General features: G+C 42.1%; 1 protein-coding gene across 4 annotated transcripts; it reads right to left on the bottom strand.

The window, feature by feature from the left end:
* Window positions 1–12381: 12381 nt before the first annotated feature.
* LOC100136965 (MADS-box transcription factor 3) lies at window positions 12382–20123 on the bottom strand. Of its 4 annotated transcripts, none has more exons than XM_044491954.1 (10): window positions 19912–20123; window positions 19298–19575; window positions 14884–14965; window positions 13871–13932; window positions 13673–13775; window positions 13438–13479; window positions 13304–13345; window positions 13044–13231; window positions 12860–12916; window positions 12382–12698 (listed from the first exon to the last, which is right to left on the bottom strand). In XM_044491954.1, the coding sequence occupies exons 1-9, from the start codon at window positions 19924–19926 to the stop codon at window positions 12898–12900; spliced, it is 831 nt and encodes a 276-aa protein (XP_044347889.1). In that variant the 5' UTR covers window positions 19927–20123; the 3' UTR covers window positions 12382–12698; window positions 12860–12897. The 4 variants fall into 4 exon arrangements, with proteins under 4 accessions (XP_044347889.1, XP_044347890.1, XP_044347892.1 ...); XM_044491955.1 differs by having other exon boundaries at window positions 13673–13772; window positions 19912–20065; XM_044491957.1 differs by lacking the exons at window positions 12382–12698; window positions 12860–12916 and having other exon boundaries at window positions 13040–13231; window positions 13673–13772.
* Window positions 20124–20471: the final 348 nt, after the last annotated feature.

The following is a 20471-nucleotide window of genomic DNA, read 5'->3' as shown; positions in this document are numbered from 1 at the left end:
AACAACGAAAACAACGCTGCAGGTATTAACTAGGCGGGCTGTGGCCCGTCTAGCCCAGGCTAGATATCCAGCCCAGATATTATTATTTTTCAAGCTGAAAATGGCTAGCCCAGCTATACTTTTTTTAGGAATATCCGGGCAAGGTCAAGTTGTTATTCTCCGCCCTGCTGGGCTGCAAATCTTTCCTAGGAGGGATGCATTAGGCTTAACAAGAAAATTGGCTTTAAGAAATAATAAATGGGATGTAATTATAAAAACTGGGCAGTAACTATAAAAAATGCACCAAACACGTAATTACTTTATAAAATATTATTTTGGGATATTGAAAATTTTAATTTCATTAATTGTTGTGAGCGCAAGGTTTCCTTGGATTTTTACGTAATATAAATTTATATTGAAATTGTAGTTAATCTAACTAGAAATTTTGGGATAAAAATATTTGGGATCCCATCAAAACAAACTGTAAATGGGCTGTAGTAAATTACATTAGAAATCAAAAAGGGGCTGCGCATTCTTACAAATCTCAAATGGGCTATAAGTTCTCTACCACACACTTGTGGCCTTACTAAGTTGACATGTCCCCTCCAAAAAAAAGAGTTGACGCGTATGCAAGGCTTTGTCAACTTATAGTCAACACACAGTTCTAACAGCAATGGTCATTGGATATCCATCCAACCGATGCCTTGCTTCTTCTTCAATCTCAGATATTCTAGCTTCACCCGCCCAAAAAATGATTCTCCCCCTGACATCTGGGGCGCACCGTTTCAGAAGCTGACATGTGGGCCTACTAAGTTGTCATGTACCAAGGGCTTTGTCAACTTAGTCAATATAAACAATTCTAGCTGAAGTGATCGTATGATGTCCATCGAACGGTTGTCGTGCTTCTTCAACCTCTGGTCTTCTTGCTCTAGCTGCCCAAAGCAGCACCGGTCGTGCCGCCTGCTCCTGCCTCCCGTGGCCGGCTGTGCTGCCGCGGAGGCCTCACCGCCCCCTACTACTCCCACCCTAGCCAGGTCATCCCTCCACTCACCCACACCCCCTATTATTCTGCGGCGATGGCAGCCTCACACCGCAGTCGAACCAGTGAACCCTCGTACTCCTCTCCGCGTGGGCATCCACTTCCGTGTCTTCCCCGACTCCGCGTCGTACCCTTCCTAGGCCTCGCCGTCATCCACCGCCGTGGTGCTCCCGGCGCGGCATGGTCAACATGGTCAAGGAACGACTTCCATCGGACGTGAAATGTACACTGAGAGGCTGACAGCTGGGTCCACGGCCGCAGCAAGGAAGTGCCTCCTTATTACGCGGAAAATAATGATTCATCCACCTGACAACAGGGACCCACCGGACGGGCCACTGTATTTCACAAAAAAAACGTTTCCCCCTGACTGCTGGGACCCACCAGCTACATCTTCGCACACAAGGAAGTGCGTCCGAAAAAAAACAATTTGCCCCCTGACAGTTGGGACCCACCATCGACATCTTCGCACACAAGGAAGTGCCTGACAGTCGGGACCCACCTGGTTGAAGCATACATAGTGTTGTCATTCTGGTCGCGAACGTGTATGTACATACTGGTCGATGTAGAGGCGCGCACATGTCGTAGTAGAGGCGTGCACGTAGCATGTACACGTACATACAACGGCCAGTGTGCAAGAAAGAAAATACAGCCATGTACGTACATACGGGCGGGGTCTCGAACGCCTACTCGCGCATACGTACGGCCAGAGCTTGTGTACATGGCTGGGTCGGAATGTTCAAACTGCGTCGTTGTCGTGTTCATGGGGAGGCAACGGAATGCATCGTGTTCATCGGGAGGCAACGAAATGCGTCGTGTTCATCGGGAGGCAACGGAACGCATGGGAGCCAACCGGCTTGGACGGAATAGGTGATGGAAACGAGGCATGGCGTGCCGCACAACGGAGGAAACGGCCTTGTGTTCGACCGGCCATGTTTGAAACGGGATCCTGTTTATCGGGAGGGGTCTGGCGTACCGCAAGACGGAGGAAACGGACTTGTGGTTGACCTCCTACGGTCGAAACAGGGTCTTCTTAATCGGGAGGGGTGTGGCGTACCGCAAAACGGAGGAAACGGACTTGTGTTGGAGCGCTACGGTCGAAACGGGGGTCCTGTTCATCGGGAGGGGTGTGGCGTACCACAAAACAGGACTCCACGGGATATTTTTCATCTCCACCATCGACCTCCTCCAGCCTCCACGGTGCTACTGTTCATCCACCGTCGACCTCCTCCAGCCTCCACCTACGACTGTTCATCCACGGGCTCCTGTTCATCCAGCCTCCACCATGCGCTCCTCCACCGGCTACTGTTCAACCACCCCTCTCCACGGGATCTTGTTCAACAACCCCTCCACGGGCTACTGTTCATCGACCCCTCCGCCATTTACTATTCATCCAGCCCTCCATGGGGTCGTCCTGTTCATCCAGCCCTCCACGGGGTCCTGTTCATCTAGCCCCAATCGGCTCGATCGATCAGGGTCTTGTTCATCCACCCCCACCGCTCACTATTCATCCACCCCCCCCCCCCCGCACAATGCTCACTGTTCATCCAACCCCCCCCCCCCCCAGCAAACGCTCACTGTTCATCCAAAGGCAGCATCGATCGGCTTTAGTTAGCAGCAGTAGCGAAGGAATCACTCGGGTTTAGTAACGTAGCTAGTGCAATCGCTCGGGTTCAATTGAGCCCAACGCCTTGCTCGGGTTCAGTTACAGCCCAACGCCTCGCACACATGCGCGTACGTGTACGAGAGAAACGTGCATCGCTTGGCCCCCGACCACCCACCGTAACCGGGAACTGCCTGATATTTTCCCCGCCCTTGCTTCTACCATGTTTTTTTCCATCATGGACGGCCCAAAGAATGTCATGTAGCTGTGTCTCCGGCCCGCCCAGGACGAAAAGCCCATTTTCTGTCATGAATTTTTGTCATAGAAGTAGGAGCCCACCACATCTATGATGATACCGAGTTTTGTCACAATTATCGTCATAGAAGTGTCATAAGTATGACAGGAAAAAAATTCGTTCGGCCCAAAATGTCACGGATGTGTCTTTTTTTTGTAGTGATAGGGGATCGCAACAGTTTTCGAGGGTAGAGTATTCAACCCAAATTTATTGATTCGACACAAGGGGAGCTAAAGAATATTCTCAAGTATTAGCAGTTGAGTTGTCAATTCAACCACACCTGGATAACTTAGTATCTGCAGCAAAGTATTTAGTAGCGAAGTAGTATGGAAGTAACTGTAACAGTAGCAAAAGTACCAGTAGCAGTTTCATAGTAATTGTAACAGTAGAAACGGTAAAGTAAATAAGGAAAGAGCAATATGTGAAAAGCTCATAGGCATTAGATCAGTGATGGATAATTATGTCGGATGCGATTCCTCATGTAATAGTTATAACATAGGGTGACACAGAACTAGCTCCAGTTCATCAATGTAATGTAGGCATGTATTCCGAATATAGTCATACGTGCTTATGGAAAAGAACTTGCATGACATCTTTTGTCCTACCCTCCCGTGGCAGCAGGGTCCTAATGGAAACTAAGGGATATTAAGGCCTCCTTTTAATAGAGTACGGGACCAAAGAATTAACACATAGTGAATACATGAACTCCTCAAACTACGGTCATCACCAAGAAGTATCCCGATTATTGTCACTTCGGGGTTGTCGGATCATAACACATAGTAGGTGACTATAGACTTGCAAGATAGGATCAAGAACTCACATATATTCATCAAAACATAATAGGTTCAGATCTGAAATCATGGCACTCGGGCCCAAGTGACAAGCATTAAGCATATCAAAGTCATAGCAACATCAATCTTAGAACATAGTGGATACTAGGGATCAAACCCTAACAAAACTAACTTGATTAGATGGTAAATCTCATCCAACCCATCACCGTCCAGCAAACCTACGATGGAATTACTCATGCATGGCGGTGAGCATCATGAAATTGGTGATGGAGGATGGTTGATGATGACGACGGCGACGAATCCCCCTCTCCGGAGCCCCAAACAGACTGCAGATCAGCCCTCCCGAGAGAGATTAGGGCTTGGCGGCGGCTCCGTATCGTAAACGCGATGAATCTTTCTCTCTCGTTTTTTCTCCGCGAAAGCAAATATATGGAGTTGGAGTTGAGGTCGGTGGACGTACAGGGGGCCCACGAGGCAGGGGGCACGCCACCTACCCTCGTGGACAGGGTATGGGCCCCCTGACGCTGATTCTTTCGCTAGTATTTTTTATTAATTCTGAAAAGTTGCTCCGTGGATTTTTAGGTCATTCCGAGAACTTTTATTTCTGCACAAAAATAACACCATGGTAGTTCTGCTAAAAACAGTGTCAGTCCGGGTTAAATACATTCAAATCATGCAAGTTAGAGTCCAAAACAAGGGCAAAAGTGTTTGGAAAAGTAGATACGACGGAGACGTATCATCACTTTCATATAGTAGTGGGAATTTTTCATTATGGAACTTGGCTTGTATATTCTGATGATGGGCTTCCTCAAATGCTCGAGATCTTCATGAGCAAGCAAGTTGGATGCACACCCACTTAGTTTCAGTTTGAGCTTTCATACACTTATAGCTCTAGTGCATCCTTTGCATGGCAATCCCTACTCACTTGCATCGATATTGATTGATGGGCATCTCCATAGCCCATTAATTTGCCTAGTTGAAGTGAGACTTTCTCCCTTTTTTGTCTTCTCCTCACAACCACCTTGTATTACACCTATAGTGCTATATCCATGGCTCACGCTCATGTATTGCATAAAAGTTGAAAAGGTTTGAGAACATCAAAAGTATTAAACAATTGCTTGGCTTGTCATCGGGCTTGTGCATGATTTGAATATTTTGTGTGGTGAAGATGGAGCATAGCCAGACTATATGATAATGTAGGGATAACTTTATTTGGTCACGTTATTTTGAAAAGACATGAGTGCTTTATTAGTATGCTTGAAGTATTAGTGTCTTAATGTCAAATCATAGACTATTGCTTTGAATCACTTGTGTCTTAATATTCATGCAATGGTTAGATTACATGATCAAGATTATTCTAGGTAGCATTCCACATAAAAAATTATGTTTTTTATCATTTACCTACTCTAGGACAAGCAGGAATTAATCTTGGGGATGCTGATACGTCTCCGTCATATCTATAATTTTTTATTGTTCCATGCCAATATTATACAACTTTTACATACTTTTGACAACTTTTTATACTATTTTTGGGACTAACATATTGATACAGTGCCTAGTGCCAGTTCTTGTTTGTTGCACGTTTTTGTTTCACAGAAAATACATATCAAACGGAGTCCAAACCCGATAAAAACTTACGGAGATTATTTTTGGAATATATGTGAATTTTGGGAATTGGAATCAACGCGAGATGATGCCCGAGGGGCCCACAAGGGTGAGGGGCACGCCCCAGGTGGTAGGGTGCGCCCTGGGCCCTCGTCGCCACTCCGTAAGGTGGTTGGTGCCCTTCTTTCGCTGCAAGAAAGCCAATATTCGGATAAAAATTGTGTTAAAATTTCAGCCCAATCGGAGTTACGGATCCTCGGGAATTTAAGAAATGGTGAAAGGCCAGAATCTTGGAGCACAGAAACAGAAGGAAACAGAGAGAGAGAGAGAGAGAGAGAGAGAGAGAGAGAGAGAGAGAGATACAATCTCGGAGGGGCTCTCGCCCCTTGGCCTCCATGGAAGCCAAGGACCAGAGGGGAAACCCTTCTCTCATCTAGGGGGAATGTCAAGGAAGAAGAAGAAGGGGGGCTCTCTCCCCCCCTCTCTCTCGGTGGCACCGGAAAGCCGCCGGGGCCATCACCGTGCCAATGATCTACACCAACAACTTCACTGCTGTCATCACTAACTCTCTCCCCCTCTATGCAGCAGTGTAACACCTCTTTTCCCCGCTGTAATCTCTACTTGAACATGGTGCTCAACGCTGGCTATTCCATGATGTTTGAGTAGATCTGTTTTGTCCTATGGGTTGATTGATGGTCGTGATTAGTTTGAGTTGCATATTTTATTATTGGTTTTGTCCTATGGTGCTCTCCGTGTCGCACAAGCGTGAGGGATCCCCGCTATAGGGTTTGCAATATGTTCATGGTTTGCTTATTGTCTGTGTTGTGTGAGTGACTAAAACACAAACACGGATAAGTGGGTCATGGCGTATGAGAATAAAAAGGACTTGATACTTTAATGTTATGTTGGGTTTTACCTTAATGATCTTTATTAGTTGCGGATGCTTGCTAGAGTTCCAATCATAAGTGCATAGGATCCAAGAAGAGAAAGTAGGTTAGCTTATGCCTCTCCCTCATATAAAATTGCAATAATGATTACCGGTCTAGTTATCGATTGCCTAGGGACAAATAACTTTCTCGTGAAAAAAATATCTCTACTAAAACTAATTTTTTGTGTCTTTATCTAAACAGCCCCTACTTTTTATTTACGTGCTCTTTATTATCTTGCAAACCTATACAACAACACCTACAAAGTACTTCTAGTTTCATACTTGTTCTAGGTAAAGCGAACGTTAAGCGTGCATAGAGTTGTATCGGTGGTCAATAGAACTTGAGGGAATATTTGTTCTACCTTTAGCTCCTCGTTGGGTTCGATACTCTTAAATCGAAAGAGGCTACAACTGATCCCCTATACATTATCAAAAGTCATCCCGTGAAGAACATCATGACCACGAGAGGACCACTTAAGTTACTCCACTAGATCTCTTCGGTCCCAATGCTTATAAGAGCCTTGGTGGTAACTCTTTCGGTTTGGTCATTGTTGATGATTTTTCAAGATTTACATGGGTGTTCTTTCTTGATGACAAATTACAGGTCCAAAAGATCTTCTAGAACTTCGCTGAGAAGGCCCAAAATCAATTTGAAGTGAAGATCAAGAAGGTTCAAAGTGATAATGGAACGAAATTCAAGAACTCCATTGTGGATAGCTTTCTTGACGAAGAAGGGATTTCACATGAGTTCTCGGCTACATACACACCTCAACAAAATGGAATTGTTGAGAGGAAGAACCGGACACTTATTGGGATGGCAAGAACGATGCTTGATGAATACAAGACACCAAGACACTTTTTGGCGGAATCGGTTGAGATAGCTTGTCATGCTACGAATCGAATATATCTTCACAAGCTTCTCGGCAAAACGGCATACAAGCTACTCACCGGTAACAAACCCCCAGTTGGATACTTTTGAGTATTTGGCTAAAGTGCTACATTCTTGATAAGCATCATCGTTCAAAATTTGCTCCTAAATCTCATGAAGGTTTTCTACTCGGTTACGGCTCAAACTCTCACACTTACCGTGTCTACAACAATTTCACCTGAAAGGTTAAAGAGATGGTAGATGTGAAGTTTGATGAATCTAACGGCTCACAAGTAGAGCAATTGCCAACTGATGTAGGAGATAAAGATCCCTCAGAAGCAATTCAAGATTTGTCCATTGGCAAAATTCACCCAACGGAGGTGAAGGAAAGTACTTCGTCTATTCAAGTGGAAGCCTCAACTTCACATCAAGGTGAACCACAAGTTGACATGGAGGCATCCATAATTGGAACACGTTAAGACGAAGGAAATGAGGAAGTACAACAAGATGAGCAACATCGACCTCCTTCTCCTCCTCCACAAGCAAACGACAACGCCACCAACAATGAAGAAGAAGAGGAAGAAGAAGAAGATGATGATGAGGATGTTCCACCACAACACAAGCAAAATCTCTCTTGAGTTAGAGCAAGAGTCTCAAGGGGTCATCCTGTTGAACAAATCTTTGATGACATCAAAACCGGGAGAATCACTCTCTCTAAAACTCGTTTGGCTAACTTTTGTGAACATTACTCATTCATTTCTAGTATTGTACCTATGAAGTAGAAGAAGCCCTTGAGGATCCGGATTGGATAAATGATATGCACGAAGAGCTACACAACGACTTTGAGAGGAATCAAGTATGGACATTCGTTGAGAGGCCCAACGATGTTCAAAACATCATTGGAACCAAGTGGGTGTTTCAGAACAAGCAATATGAGGATGGAAAAGTTGTACACAGTAAGGCCCGTCTCGTTGCACAAGGCTACACTCAAGTCGGATGCATGGACTATTGTTAGACTTATGCCCCCGTTGCTAGACTTGAGTCCATTCACATTTTACTTGCTTATGACAATCACGATGATATCACCTTATACCAAATGGACATTAAAGGTGCTTTTCTAAATGTAGAAATTGAAGAGGAAGTTTATGTTAAACAACCTCCCGGTTTTGTCAACCGTAAGAAACCTAATCATTTTTACAAACTTCACAAAGCTCTTTATGGTCTTAAACAAGCTCCTAGAGCTTGGTATAAATGATTGACTAAGTTTCTTATTGAAAAAGGCTTTGAAATTGCGAAAATTGATTCTACTCTTTTTACTAAAATGGTTAATGGAGAATTATTTGTGTGCCAAATTTATGTGGACGATATCATATTTGGTTCTACTAACCCTCATTGTAGTGAAAAGTTTGGAAGGCTAATGTCGGAGAAGTTCGAGATGTCTATGATGAGTGAACTCAAAATTTTCCTTGGTTTGCAAATCAGGCAAACAAAGGAAGGTACCTTTGTCTCAAAAAACAAAGTATACCAAGGATCTTTTTAAGAAGTTCAACATGCAAGAAAGCAAAGGTACAAAAACACCCATGCCTACTAGTGGACATCTTGAGTTGACAAAGGATGGCAACCCAGATTGACCAAAAGGCTTACCGATCTATGATTGGTTCATTATTATATCTTTGTGCCTCCCGTCCCGATATTATGCTAAGTGTGTGCATGTGTGCATGATATCAAGATGCTCCTAAAGAATGTCATCTTAAGGTCGTGAAAAGGATAGTGGGATATTTGATTCATACACCAAATTTTGGCATTTGGTACCCTAAGAGGTCATCTTTTGATCTTGTTGGCTATTCCAACTCGGACTATATGCCGGTGACAGGGTTGATAGAAAATCCACTTCGGTTACATGTCAATTTCTTGGTAGATCCCTTGTCTCTTGGTCCTCCAAGAAACAAAACACGGTATCATTATCCACCGCCAAAGTGGAATAAATTGCCACCGGATCATGTTGTGCTCAGTTACTTTGGATGACCCAAATTCTTAAAGATTATGGGATACATGTGAAACATGTTCCATTGCTTTGTGACAATGAGAGTGCTATTAAGATTGCTCACAATCCCATGCAACATTCACGAACTAAGCATATTGAAGTTTGACACTATTTCATTCGGGATCATGTTGCTAAAGGAGATATCAATCTTAAGCATGTTCGCACCACAATTGGCGGATATCTTCACTAAATCGCTTGGTGAAAAGATATTTTGTCGATTCAGAGGTGAATTGAACATCATTGATGCCTCAATCTTGGAATAGGGATTCCGTTTGGATACATGCAAGGCATGAGCCTTTGTGACTAATCCTTGATATTTCTATTATGATGATGATCAATTTTATCTTGGATATATTTGCACCCTTGTATGTTATCTAACCCTTCTAGGTACTTGGATGAGCCTAAATCTATGAGATTGCAAGTCACTCATATCTTGAGAAATTTCTACATCACCAAGTATCTATGCTTTGGTTGTTGAAATCAAGGAAGCATGAACAAATTCAACATATCCTTTGACAATTTTAATATGATAAATTTCACGATTGTCAATTTGGATACACAAGTGCTATTCCTTGCAAGACTAACCCATGTATGAAGATGAGCTTCAAATTCCAAAGGATGGCCCCAACTATTGATGGATTACATCAACTTTGAGCATCCAACATAAGTTCAACTACATGATAAAAATCAACACCACAACCCAAGGTATGTCATTCCATCTTAGAAAAGCTTTGCTCCAAGACATGAGTTAAAGCAACACAACAAGATGAGAATACATCAAGATGATTAAATGAAAAATGGCAACCCCATTTCAAGCTTAACGTTGAGTATGACCTATGATCAAGTGACCACTCTTGACTCCTAATTCAATATACTCTAACGTAGGTGACTTTGTCACTGACCCTCTCTAGATGAAGTTCTCTAGTGTTTTCCTTTCTTAGTTGCATTTTCTTTGCATTTCTTTTGCTAGAGTGTTGTATTTTATTTTACTCTATCTAGATCTCCTTCAGTTTTCTGTTATCTTTATCTCTGTATCTAAAAGCTTAATTCATCGCAAATCTTTATGAAAATTCCTTGAAAATCTTTGTGAAATTTCATTTGCAAGTGAGCTTAGTCGACAAAATCTTTCTTCTGCGATGAACTCAATCCCATCGATCCAAGCCTATCGGGCAGACCGAAACACAAGTTCTACTTGGACACAGTTCATCGGTTCTCTCGAAGCAGACTAACTTGATCTCACCTATGTGCACCTTCTGTGGCTCTGCTATCTCAGAGTCACCGATTGAAATGAATCGGCGCCACCGATTTCACTGCTGAGAAATTCACCACCTTGCTCCCTTCCACAACTTCTCCTCTCTGGCCATGGGTCTAGTGCTGGCTTTGGTGCACAAAGAACGATGTTTGGTGGCAGAGAACGGTGGTGCGCTTGAGCACTAGAAGCTGGAGCGCAAGGAAGAAGATGATGGCAGGGGGTTGAGGGCGTAAAGCTTCCCACCCCATGTCGCGTTTCCCCTTTTATAGCGTGGGGGAAATGTGAAGCAGCGGCGGGCTAGTACCACCACACGACAACAAATCCCTTCCCATTCCCACATTTAAGCATAAATTACGCTAAAAATGAGGGGTTGTCATTAATCACCATGCGGGGATCGAGGCGCATGACCCCTCTCAATGGGATGTGACCTTGGTGCCCCGACCCAAGCCCACACATCAGATTGACCGTCAGGTCAAGGATGCCATGTGGCCAGATGGGGCCATGGATAAGACTGGTCTGGCTTGTCAAAACTAGACCGAATACCCTTCATGGTGGAGCGTGGAAAAATTCGTCCTGCCAAAGTGACTCGTTGCATGGGAAACATTTCCGGCATGTAGCTCTTCCATGATCCTTCAACAGTTTCAAGACCAATGTGGTCTATCCTACCTCAGGTGTAGCTCTGCTACAAGAAGACACTAATCGAGGAGCATTTTCATTGAGCCAAGGTGTAGCCAGCTTGAAGACTAGTTCAGGGTCGGGACTACTGATGGTGTCCAGGCTAGGAGCCTCTTATCATGTCGAATCCCGGTCTAGTGGGTTGGCTGAGGACCCCTTGTGGGTTCCAACCTAGGCAGCCCGTCATGGATAATAGGAATTCCAAAAGAGTTGTCGTATAATACAAGAAGCTGGATTCGTAGAGGAATGTACCTCCTCATACGTACCCAACTAAGATCCTTGTACCCCAGGACCCCATGGTATGATATATAACCCGAGGGGCTAGGCTCGTAAATAGACACATTGAAATCTCTCGGTACTTTGTAACCAGATGGCGTGCGCTCATGGACCTTCCCAGATAGGGTAGCTCATACTGTAATCCCTAGATCTCTCCCCACTTTATAAGGCGAGGCTAGGGGTAGTTTGGGATCCATCTTTAGATAGACATTACCTCGGTAGCAATCACTACCTCATACTCGTAACCCCACACATGAGGCATTTCCACTATTAATCAAAATAAAGCGGGAGTAGGGTATTACTACTATTATCTCGACCACAAGGGACCGAACCCGGTCACGCTCTGCACCCTACCGAGGATACTGACAGTTTACGGTATCATCATAATGAAAAGTAACTAAGCAAGGGAGATAACAAGGAAGTGAAATAAAGGAGTGTAGGACCTATGGTAGTATTCAAAGACTCCCCGACAACGACGTCATAAAAAGGCTAGTTTCCTCTTATCTAGGATGGTATGCCCCCAAGTGTGGATGTTTGTAGCAAGCATCAATTTCCCTCAAGTAGATGACCGTCAGAGTAAGTCAAATAATCACGGAAAAATAAAATTTTAGAATTTCAATAAATCAAATAAATAAATGTTATTATTTGAATTGGTTTGACTTTAATTTAAGTTTCATGAGGATTTAAAAGTTTTTAGTACTTATTTAAAAGATTTCCAAACCATGTTCATGGAGTTGGATCAGCATATAAATATTCATTAAATGTAATTCTTGGTTGGGAAGAATTTATTTGAAATCAAAAGGATTATCTTTCTCTAGAAATATTTTGAAATATTTCCATGCATATTTAATTCTAATGAGTGAGAATAAAATGACTTTTCAAATATGTGGATAAACATTTTATTCGGAGTTCCTTTGAAATTTGATGCATTTGATTTTTGCCCTTGAAATAAAAGGAGGAGATAAAAGGAGTTCTCAATTTTATAGGATAATTAAGGGGCTACACTAAGCTACTAGTACGCGTGCGACATCAAAAGCACTTCTACGTGTGCACGGATTTTTAGTTAGCCCTTCGTCACTCCTTGGTCCATTCAATTTTGGTACACAAATCAAATTGCTGGTAATTAATTAATACATGGGGAAGATAGGCAACACAATGGTACACGCCGAAGTCTACCATTTTGTGTGGAGATCGACTAGCAGCACCTAGTTGCTCATGAGCAAATACAGATATACGGTACATTACAAGTACCACATGCACCTGATCCACAAATTCCGGTTACTACTGTTTTACCACCGTAGAACGAGCAACGACATTGCAGGCACACAGCACGGCGACAGTATTATCTGCAAGAGGTAGAAACACGGATCCGCAGATTACTGTTAAGTAATTACGTATTAATTAACAACTTTTCAGCATGTAACCAAAATATATAGATGCATTTATATAACCCCATGTGCAAGAGAAGAATAAATGAATAATGGAGTGCTTTGGTATCGATGTTTACCTAGCGTGTGTGAACTGCATGCAGCGTGTGGAGCAAAACTAGTTGAAGTACTGCTGGCTGCAAAGGAAGAAAACACAGCAAGTGTGAATTTTTTTTTGCGGGGTAAGTGCGAATTAACACTATGGGTAATTGAGTACGGAAAAGGGTGCATATAGAGAAATAATGGGAAGCCCTGCTTAATTACCCGAGCTGAAGGGCAGTTGGCTGCAGCTGTTGGGAGTAATGCTGCTGCTGCTGCTGCTGCTGCTGCAGGATGTTCGCCTGCAGGAAGTTTCTGGAATCATACGGCGGGACCATGTGATCGTATTCGCTGCTCGTCGATCCCGACGCCATCATGTTCATCGGCTGCTGACCCCTCTCATTCTCAGACACCTGCATCAAATCACAGATTCACACCTCAGAAATATTACATGTAGATGAACAAGCTAGCTATTTCTGATTTACCTTGCTCCTCAGGTAAATGTTATCGTTATGTAGCTCCATTTCCTACAATTACAGAAAATGTTGCTGGATGTAATTTGTTGTTGAAAACATAAAGAGAAATACTGTCAGTAGAGGAATGCATATGTTGTATTTACCCTCTTCTGCATATACTCAACTTCAGCATACATCAGCTCATTCTGCATGAAGGCATTGTTCGTCAGATGAGCAACTAATCCAAGGAAGAAATATATGAGCAGTACGTAGTCCAATATCTAAAGTAGTAATAAATAGATTCGTAAATAAATATCATTCCTTTAAAGTTTTTGATAAAGTATGATGATGAAGTTAAACACATTCAACATAGATTCATACACTGTAGCTACATCATACCTTTCTAGCTCTTATCTTGGCTATGCCTTTCTCCAGCCTCCCTTCTAGCTGCTTAAGATCCCTCAGGGTCATGGTGCTGACAGAATCCCTCACCAGTGACCTACTGGATATTTGAGAAAAGTTAGACTGGGAACACACATATTTAACTTCTCGGCAAAGTCACGTATATACACAACATACGATTTGGCAGATGTTCACCTGTTTGAGTTTTGCAAGCTACTGATCTGCTGGCGCAGCTTGGAGGACTCCTGCTGGTAGTACTGCAAGTTTGCAATATGAGGGGAGAGCATTCGTCAGTAACCAGCTATTTTATTAATAGAAATAACTAGGATATATCCATATGCAAATAAAGAAGCTAGTTGAAAACAAATTTGCATCGTTACTGGAATTAAAATGGTCAGTTGCATGCAGGGGCTAGCTATCCTTCATTTGCACATTTCATATTTCCTATTTTAAATTTTTATGCTGACATATACCTTACCCGGCCAAAAGATAATCATGTGAAATGTGTATTCTCAGAATTTTCATGTCTAAAATTAAATTGGCAAGTTCTTCAAATCAAGAACTAATTAGTCCCTTCAGTCAGCACCTATATATGCAGAGAGTCGCCATTGTAGACTAATTAAGCTAAAGAGGGAATGAGCGCTAATCAGCAGTCCTACCTAAATGCATGAAATCAGATGATAGTTCGGTTACTTCTTCATTTAACTAAAGTTATGTTTATCAATATTTCATGCGTGGATTCAGGAAACCTTGTTATTAATTGATCCTAGTTAAGAACTGCAAACAGAGACTGATAGAGCTTCATGCACTTCAGAATGTCTTTTTTCTGTTATTATTTAACAAATTATCTTCGTTTTGTTTAATACCTATCCATTGCATGTGCATTTCTGGCATCAAATTATGGCAATCCAATGGACAATACGATGAATGATCCGTTGGACCAAACAGAGGACGCTCTGGGAGTTCAGGCTGCTTCACTGCAATAACCGCTGTTGTGCAATGCCCATAACTCTCTAGCTAGTCTGCCCAGGATATCTTGTCACAAGATTTTGCTCACACAAAATCATGTTTGCCTTTGATGAACAGTAACATGGAATGTGAGTACATGCATTGAAAAGACCACACACTTGTGATGTTGATTTGACAGATCACATCTTGGGTGTCAATTCAAGCAATTGCTGTAGAGTGAAAGAATGACATGATGTTACCTGGGCATTGACTTCTGCAACCGTGCCAGAGTTGGATGTGTCACTGTTGGCCTTTTTGTACCTCTCAATGGTGGCTTTCACACTGCAAGTAACCGTTCGATCTCTAATTAGTACACATATATCTACACTCTAAGCAGAAGTATAATCACATGTATGCAAGGCAACATATAACATCACATGTTTCCTTATATCAGTACTGCCATACTAATAATCTACAGTTATACAACCATCACCAAAACAAGTAACATGAGGCGGCGAAAAGAACAATTCTGCTGATAATGTATGCAATTTACAACTAATGAATGTCATGGGTGTAAAGACTAAAAGTTGGCCTGAATAATAATATGAACGAAAAACCTCTTCCTGAAGTACTAGCTATCTAGTCAAACAAATTTCCCAAGATTGTTCGAAATGAACAGGGCACAACAACAATACGCAGGATGTGCTACAGTAGAATTTTATTCTGCTCTACAGATCATACTGTGGCACATTGGTCCGAAGCTTGTACTATCACAAGTCTCTCCGTCCTATGAACTATCCATGCTGTAAGAGCTACCCCTGTCTAGCTGTAATAGTAGTTTCCCTTTCCAATGAGATTTTGCCTGTCATCGCCCATACTAAGTTAAGCTTCAGAGGTGATGTGTGTTCTGTCATGCATCTATACATTGTATGCATGCTTTCCGGTACAGCACATTTAAGAAAGTACTCCGTATGTTTTAGATGGGTGGGTTGGGCATATCCACATCCTATTGTATGATGTGTGACATGATGTCCCAGCATGGTAAACCTATATATTTAGCTATCTGTTAATTATATTGAAATCATCAGTGAGTAATTAGACATTTACAAGTTCTTCTTTCCTGTCTATGAATATAATTAATTTGAACATTGTAAATGTCACAATTTGATTCTTAATTATATGTAACTCAAATTATATTCATGTGAATTGTTCCCGAAGGTCCCCTTGAAGAGAGTTAACTAAAGAAACGTTAGCCCTCTCCTTCCCGCTTCGGACCAGAAAGAAAAAAAAAGGTATAATGGTAACAAAAATTCTGTACTTACATATAATCCTAAACATACATCAAACAAGAAGCTCTACTTTATTAAGAGCAATCCTAGGATGTAACAATTTGGCACGCATAGAAAATAGTTTATTTCTGGTTTTATGACACATTTCAGTACGAATGACTTAATTTGGCGACACTCTTTAATGCTTCCCAATCAAATATGAAAACCATGTTTTCTCTTCCTCACTTTTTTTTAGGAGGAGGATACTCCCCCAACCTCTAGAGGTATTTAACTTTCGTGTATCACGTGTATGTCAATTAATACAAATTGTTTTGACTTACAGAAGGAAAAGGTCACGTACTAATTTTTTGTACACATTTTATTAGTGCTTCTACATAGAGAAGAAATCAGGACCAAAACAGTAAATCTGATGCGTACACGTATAGTCGCTAAACTTTCGGAAATTTGAGGAGAAAATGAAATGTGCATAACTAATTAAGCTTCTTGAACATATTCGCCCTGCCCATTTTCTCGAAATGACATGACCCAAAAATTTATGGTAATAAAAACCAAAATAGTTAATTAAGTTATGGTGAAATATTCAGAAAATAACGGCCCTACTTCAGTCAGCTTCTCAGCACTTTGCTTGACTAATTAATAAGAATGTTTTCCATATCATATGGTCCTTGCGTTACAAGCAAATGCCTACCATATGTAAAGAACCAGCTTACAATTCCACCACATGGCTAGTAGTTAACACGAAAGCACAATTCTAGTTTTAGTAAACCAGCAGAAATAGAAAAACGAGGGAAAACCATTTTGGTAGCTTTAAAACAGACTAGATAGGCGCAGTTCCATAAAGTTGCCATAAGATATTTTCAGAGATCTTTTGGCTAATGGCACTGGAGATTTGACTGCTAGCTCATGTCTTATCACCACATTTCTGAACTCTTTTTTATGCAAATCAACAACGAAAAAGCCAGTTTCTGCATACAGCAAGATTGACAGCCATACCAAGCGTACTGTTAACTTAACCCTACTTCCCAAGTCAAGATCATTAAGCCAAATAGATTTCACATCGCATTCAAAAGGGACAGTCAGGCCTGGTCAAAATACAGTTCATATGTTCCTCACAGTGACAGGTGTGCTTGGGCACAGGATTTCACATGATTGATTGAGCAGGAACACAACAGGTTCGCTCGTTTTACCCAACGGGCAAACAGGGGCAGCAACACAACGCAAGCTTTTACCCACTCCTCCCAGGTCCTTAACCATTCTGACCAGGTCACCAGCTTTCCTCACTCCCAATACACACACCGCAGGCCCAGCGCAGCAGACGTACGTGCTACTGTTGCCTATGCCATTGGCTGGCCCCCAAGAGAACAAATCAAGCGTTTTTTTCTTGTACCAAAAATGGCCAGACTTTGTTGCTGTGTGTTTATTTCTCAGCCACTGTGACAGTGCCTGCATGGTCACGTGTCACGCAATGATAGGAGGATCTCACCATGTTGTATTGAGCAACACAATAGTACTACTATTCCGAGGATAATTAGGTGTACATAGTTGTTATATTTTTCTTACATATATATTAATATTCCATGGCAATGCTAAATTCATTTTTGGATTTTTAAACATGACTATTTATTTTCAGATTATATATATATATATATATATATATATATATATATATATATATATATATATATATATATATATCTGCACATTATCTACGACGCGCATACCATACTTGCTATTTTCCATTTTCTTCCACATAAGGTAAACATGAATTTGTACTAAACTATTTTTTTGAGTTGGTAGTAAACTAATTAATTCGTCATTTCTTACATGCTTTATCTCTTGTTGTGTAGTACTACAAAGGCAAGTAATAAGGTTAATTTGGTTGCATTTCCGCTCAATACTAATAAGAATGCATGCATTAGCATTGGACATGTTTCTTGTATTGGGCTTATTGAAATAGATATTTACATGTTTTGTTTTCCGCATTATAAGAAACATTTTCTGTAAAAAAATTGTATGCTCATAATCATAAGATTTTAGCACGTAAGTAACAACAGCAAAAGATGCTTCAATTTGGTCCATTTTTTTAAGATGCATGTGTGGACATTAGCAAATTGCAAGATATTACATTTTCTATTTTGAGCCATACATAAGGAAAGCTATCTAGAATTCTAGAGTATTCTTTCTTGTGTAGCCTCCTTTCGGAGTAATATCAAAACTCACACATCTACCCCTTCTACTTTCCTGCAAATTTTCTTCTTCGCTGCTAGTATTTCTTTATTCGCTCCTCACTGTTACTATTTCCTCTTGGAAAGTACAGTGATGGTGTCAGGAATCAAGTGCTCTCATGAGAGGGAGAGAAAGAGCCACATGGTACGAAGCCCTAACCCTAGCAACTCATTAGTTGGGATCTGGAAAGAGATTAATTAATTAAGAAATATTTTATCAGTTCCTTCATCTCTCTCTGCTACCTTATTAACTCATCAAACACACATACACTAACAGTGACACATACGGAGTACATGATATAACATCATACATGTACTAATAACCAGTAAGCACATAAAAAGGCAAAAGAAAAACCTCATACCTAGATCTGCTTCTCTCCACACATAAGCAAAGGTACCAAAGGGAAAGAGGAAGAAGCAGGGAGCCCAAGGATGGATGGATGGATGCCCTGTGATCTTTGTGATCATGAGGTGTGAGAGATCTACTGCTACTACCACCAAAGCAGCCCTCCCTTCCCCTCCCCACAAACACACAGAGGCAGAGGCAGCTGTGAGTGGAGAAAGGAAACATGATAAATGGAGCAAGGAAAGGGCAGGACCACCATGTTCTCCCTCACTCGCACAGTCACAAGAAAGAGAAAGGCTCAGGGCATGTACACACACACACACATACCACGCAGAGCAAGCACTGTCCTAGATCTATCTACACATCTAGCTCACCTCACAGGAGCACAAAGGAAAGCAGCAAAGAACCACCACAGCAAGCTGCATATGCTTGCCTCAGTCACAAAAGAAAGAAACTGCTGCAATTTCTTTCCCCCTCACCCTCAGCAACACCAGAATAAACAAGACAGTTAATAACGGAAGGGAGTAACAAAAGATGCAGCTCCCATTTGACCTTCCCAACTCTTTGCCCCAAGTAAGCTAGGAGCAAACTTGCTCCAATTTGGACAAGAAACTGAGAAGAGAAATAATAAAAGAAGACACAAACACGGCAGTAGTAGTAGGATCTGAGGTATGTGCGTGCTATGCTATGCATATGCATGCCTTTCTTGGTGCTATAAATATATGCCATGTATGCATACATCCGTCCATACTTGTGTATGTAACTTGTAACCTGAGAGAGCTGAGGAGGAGATGACAGTTGGTCGTGGTCGTACCTGTTGTTGGAGTACTCGTAGAGGCGGCCGCGGCTGGAGAAGACGATGAGGGCCACCTCGGCGTCGCAGAGCACCGAGAGCTCGTACGCCTTCTTCAGGAGGCCGTTGCGGCGCTTGCAGAAGGTGACCTGCCGGTTGGTGGTGTTCTCGATGCGCTTGATCTCGATCCGGCCCCTCCCCATCTTCTCGCTCCCCGCCACCGCCGAGTCCTCCGGAGCCGGAGCGGCCAGCTGATGATCATTCGCGGTCACACCGGAAGCTCCGCAGCTCAAATCGGCCTGAGAAGAAGGCAAACGGCAAAACCAAGATAAACAATTAGCGTGGAAAGCTGGAAACATATCGAACAAATCAAGAACTGCCATGGCATCTGTCCTCCTATCTAGCTTTATCATCAAAAGGAAACAAACGATGCGATCCATCGATTATTTTTCTCATCCTTTTTAATTTGTGGTGATCTCCAAAGATCAGAGGGATCTTCAGCCCTGTATCTCCCTTTCTAGCTAAATCATCGCTGTGCAGGTAGATTCTACTCGCAACATACATGCACACAGATTGTGCAAAGAAAAATAAAGGAGGCTATTTCCCAAGACCATGGCCAAGAAGAAGCAAATTACCATCATGCTCATCATGGATGCTATGGCAGGAGGATCTCTCAACGTGCCTCTGTGAGCTAGCTAGCAGGCTGGAGGAAGAGATCCAGAGAGGAAAAGAGGAATGTAGTGTGGGATAGGCAGGGCGAGGAGGAGGAGGAGAGGTATTAAAGGGGGGAGGTGGTAGGGAGGGAGGGAAGAGGGGGGGAAGATATGCAGTTAGGAGACGATGTGGCAAATTCTTATGGCTCTTGGTGTTTGTTTGTTCTGACTTCACTTTATAACCCTTTTTAGGTTTACTAATTCCTGCCTTCCGTCCTCTAAGCTTGTCCATATCCACACTATTTACATCGGCATGTAACTCTGAAACTTGGGGGATCCATACCTTGCCTTGTTAATTTCTATATGTATACACTTGTTAATTAGTATTTCCTGACGTTTTTTACTACTCCTTATGTCCCTAATGCAAGAGCATTTTTTATACTACACTAGTGTAAAAAACGCTCTTACACTAATATAAAAAACGCTCTTATATTATAGAACAGAGGGAGTACCTCCAAGACCCCAAAACCATTAGGGGGAAA

The sequence above is a fragment of the Triticum aestivum genome, chromosome 3B (genome assembly GCF_018294505.1).
Source record: "Triticum aestivum cultivar Chinese Spring chromosome 3B, IWGSC CS RefSeq v2.1, whole genome shotgun sequence".
NCBI classification, from domain to species: Eukaryota; Viridiplantae; Streptophyta; class Magnoliopsida; order Poales; family Poaceae; genus Triticum; species Triticum aestivum.
Note: the sequence above shows the minus strand (reverse complement) of the source record. Positions and strands in the feature narration are given on the sequence as shown.

What these genes read in the sequence shown, in the direction of transcription:
- LOC100136965 (XM_044491954.1), bottom strand. An exon ending in AGCTTGCAAAACTCAAACAG is followed by an intron (nt 13,776 to 13,870) that starts GTGAACATCTGC and finishes TCAAATATCCAG; the next exon opens with TAGGTCACTGGTGAGGGATT. An exon ending in TTGAGTATATGCAGAAGAGG is followed by an intron (nt 13,346 to 13,437) that starts GTAAATACAACA and finishes CTGTAATTGTAG; the next exon opens with GAAATGGAGCTACATAACGA.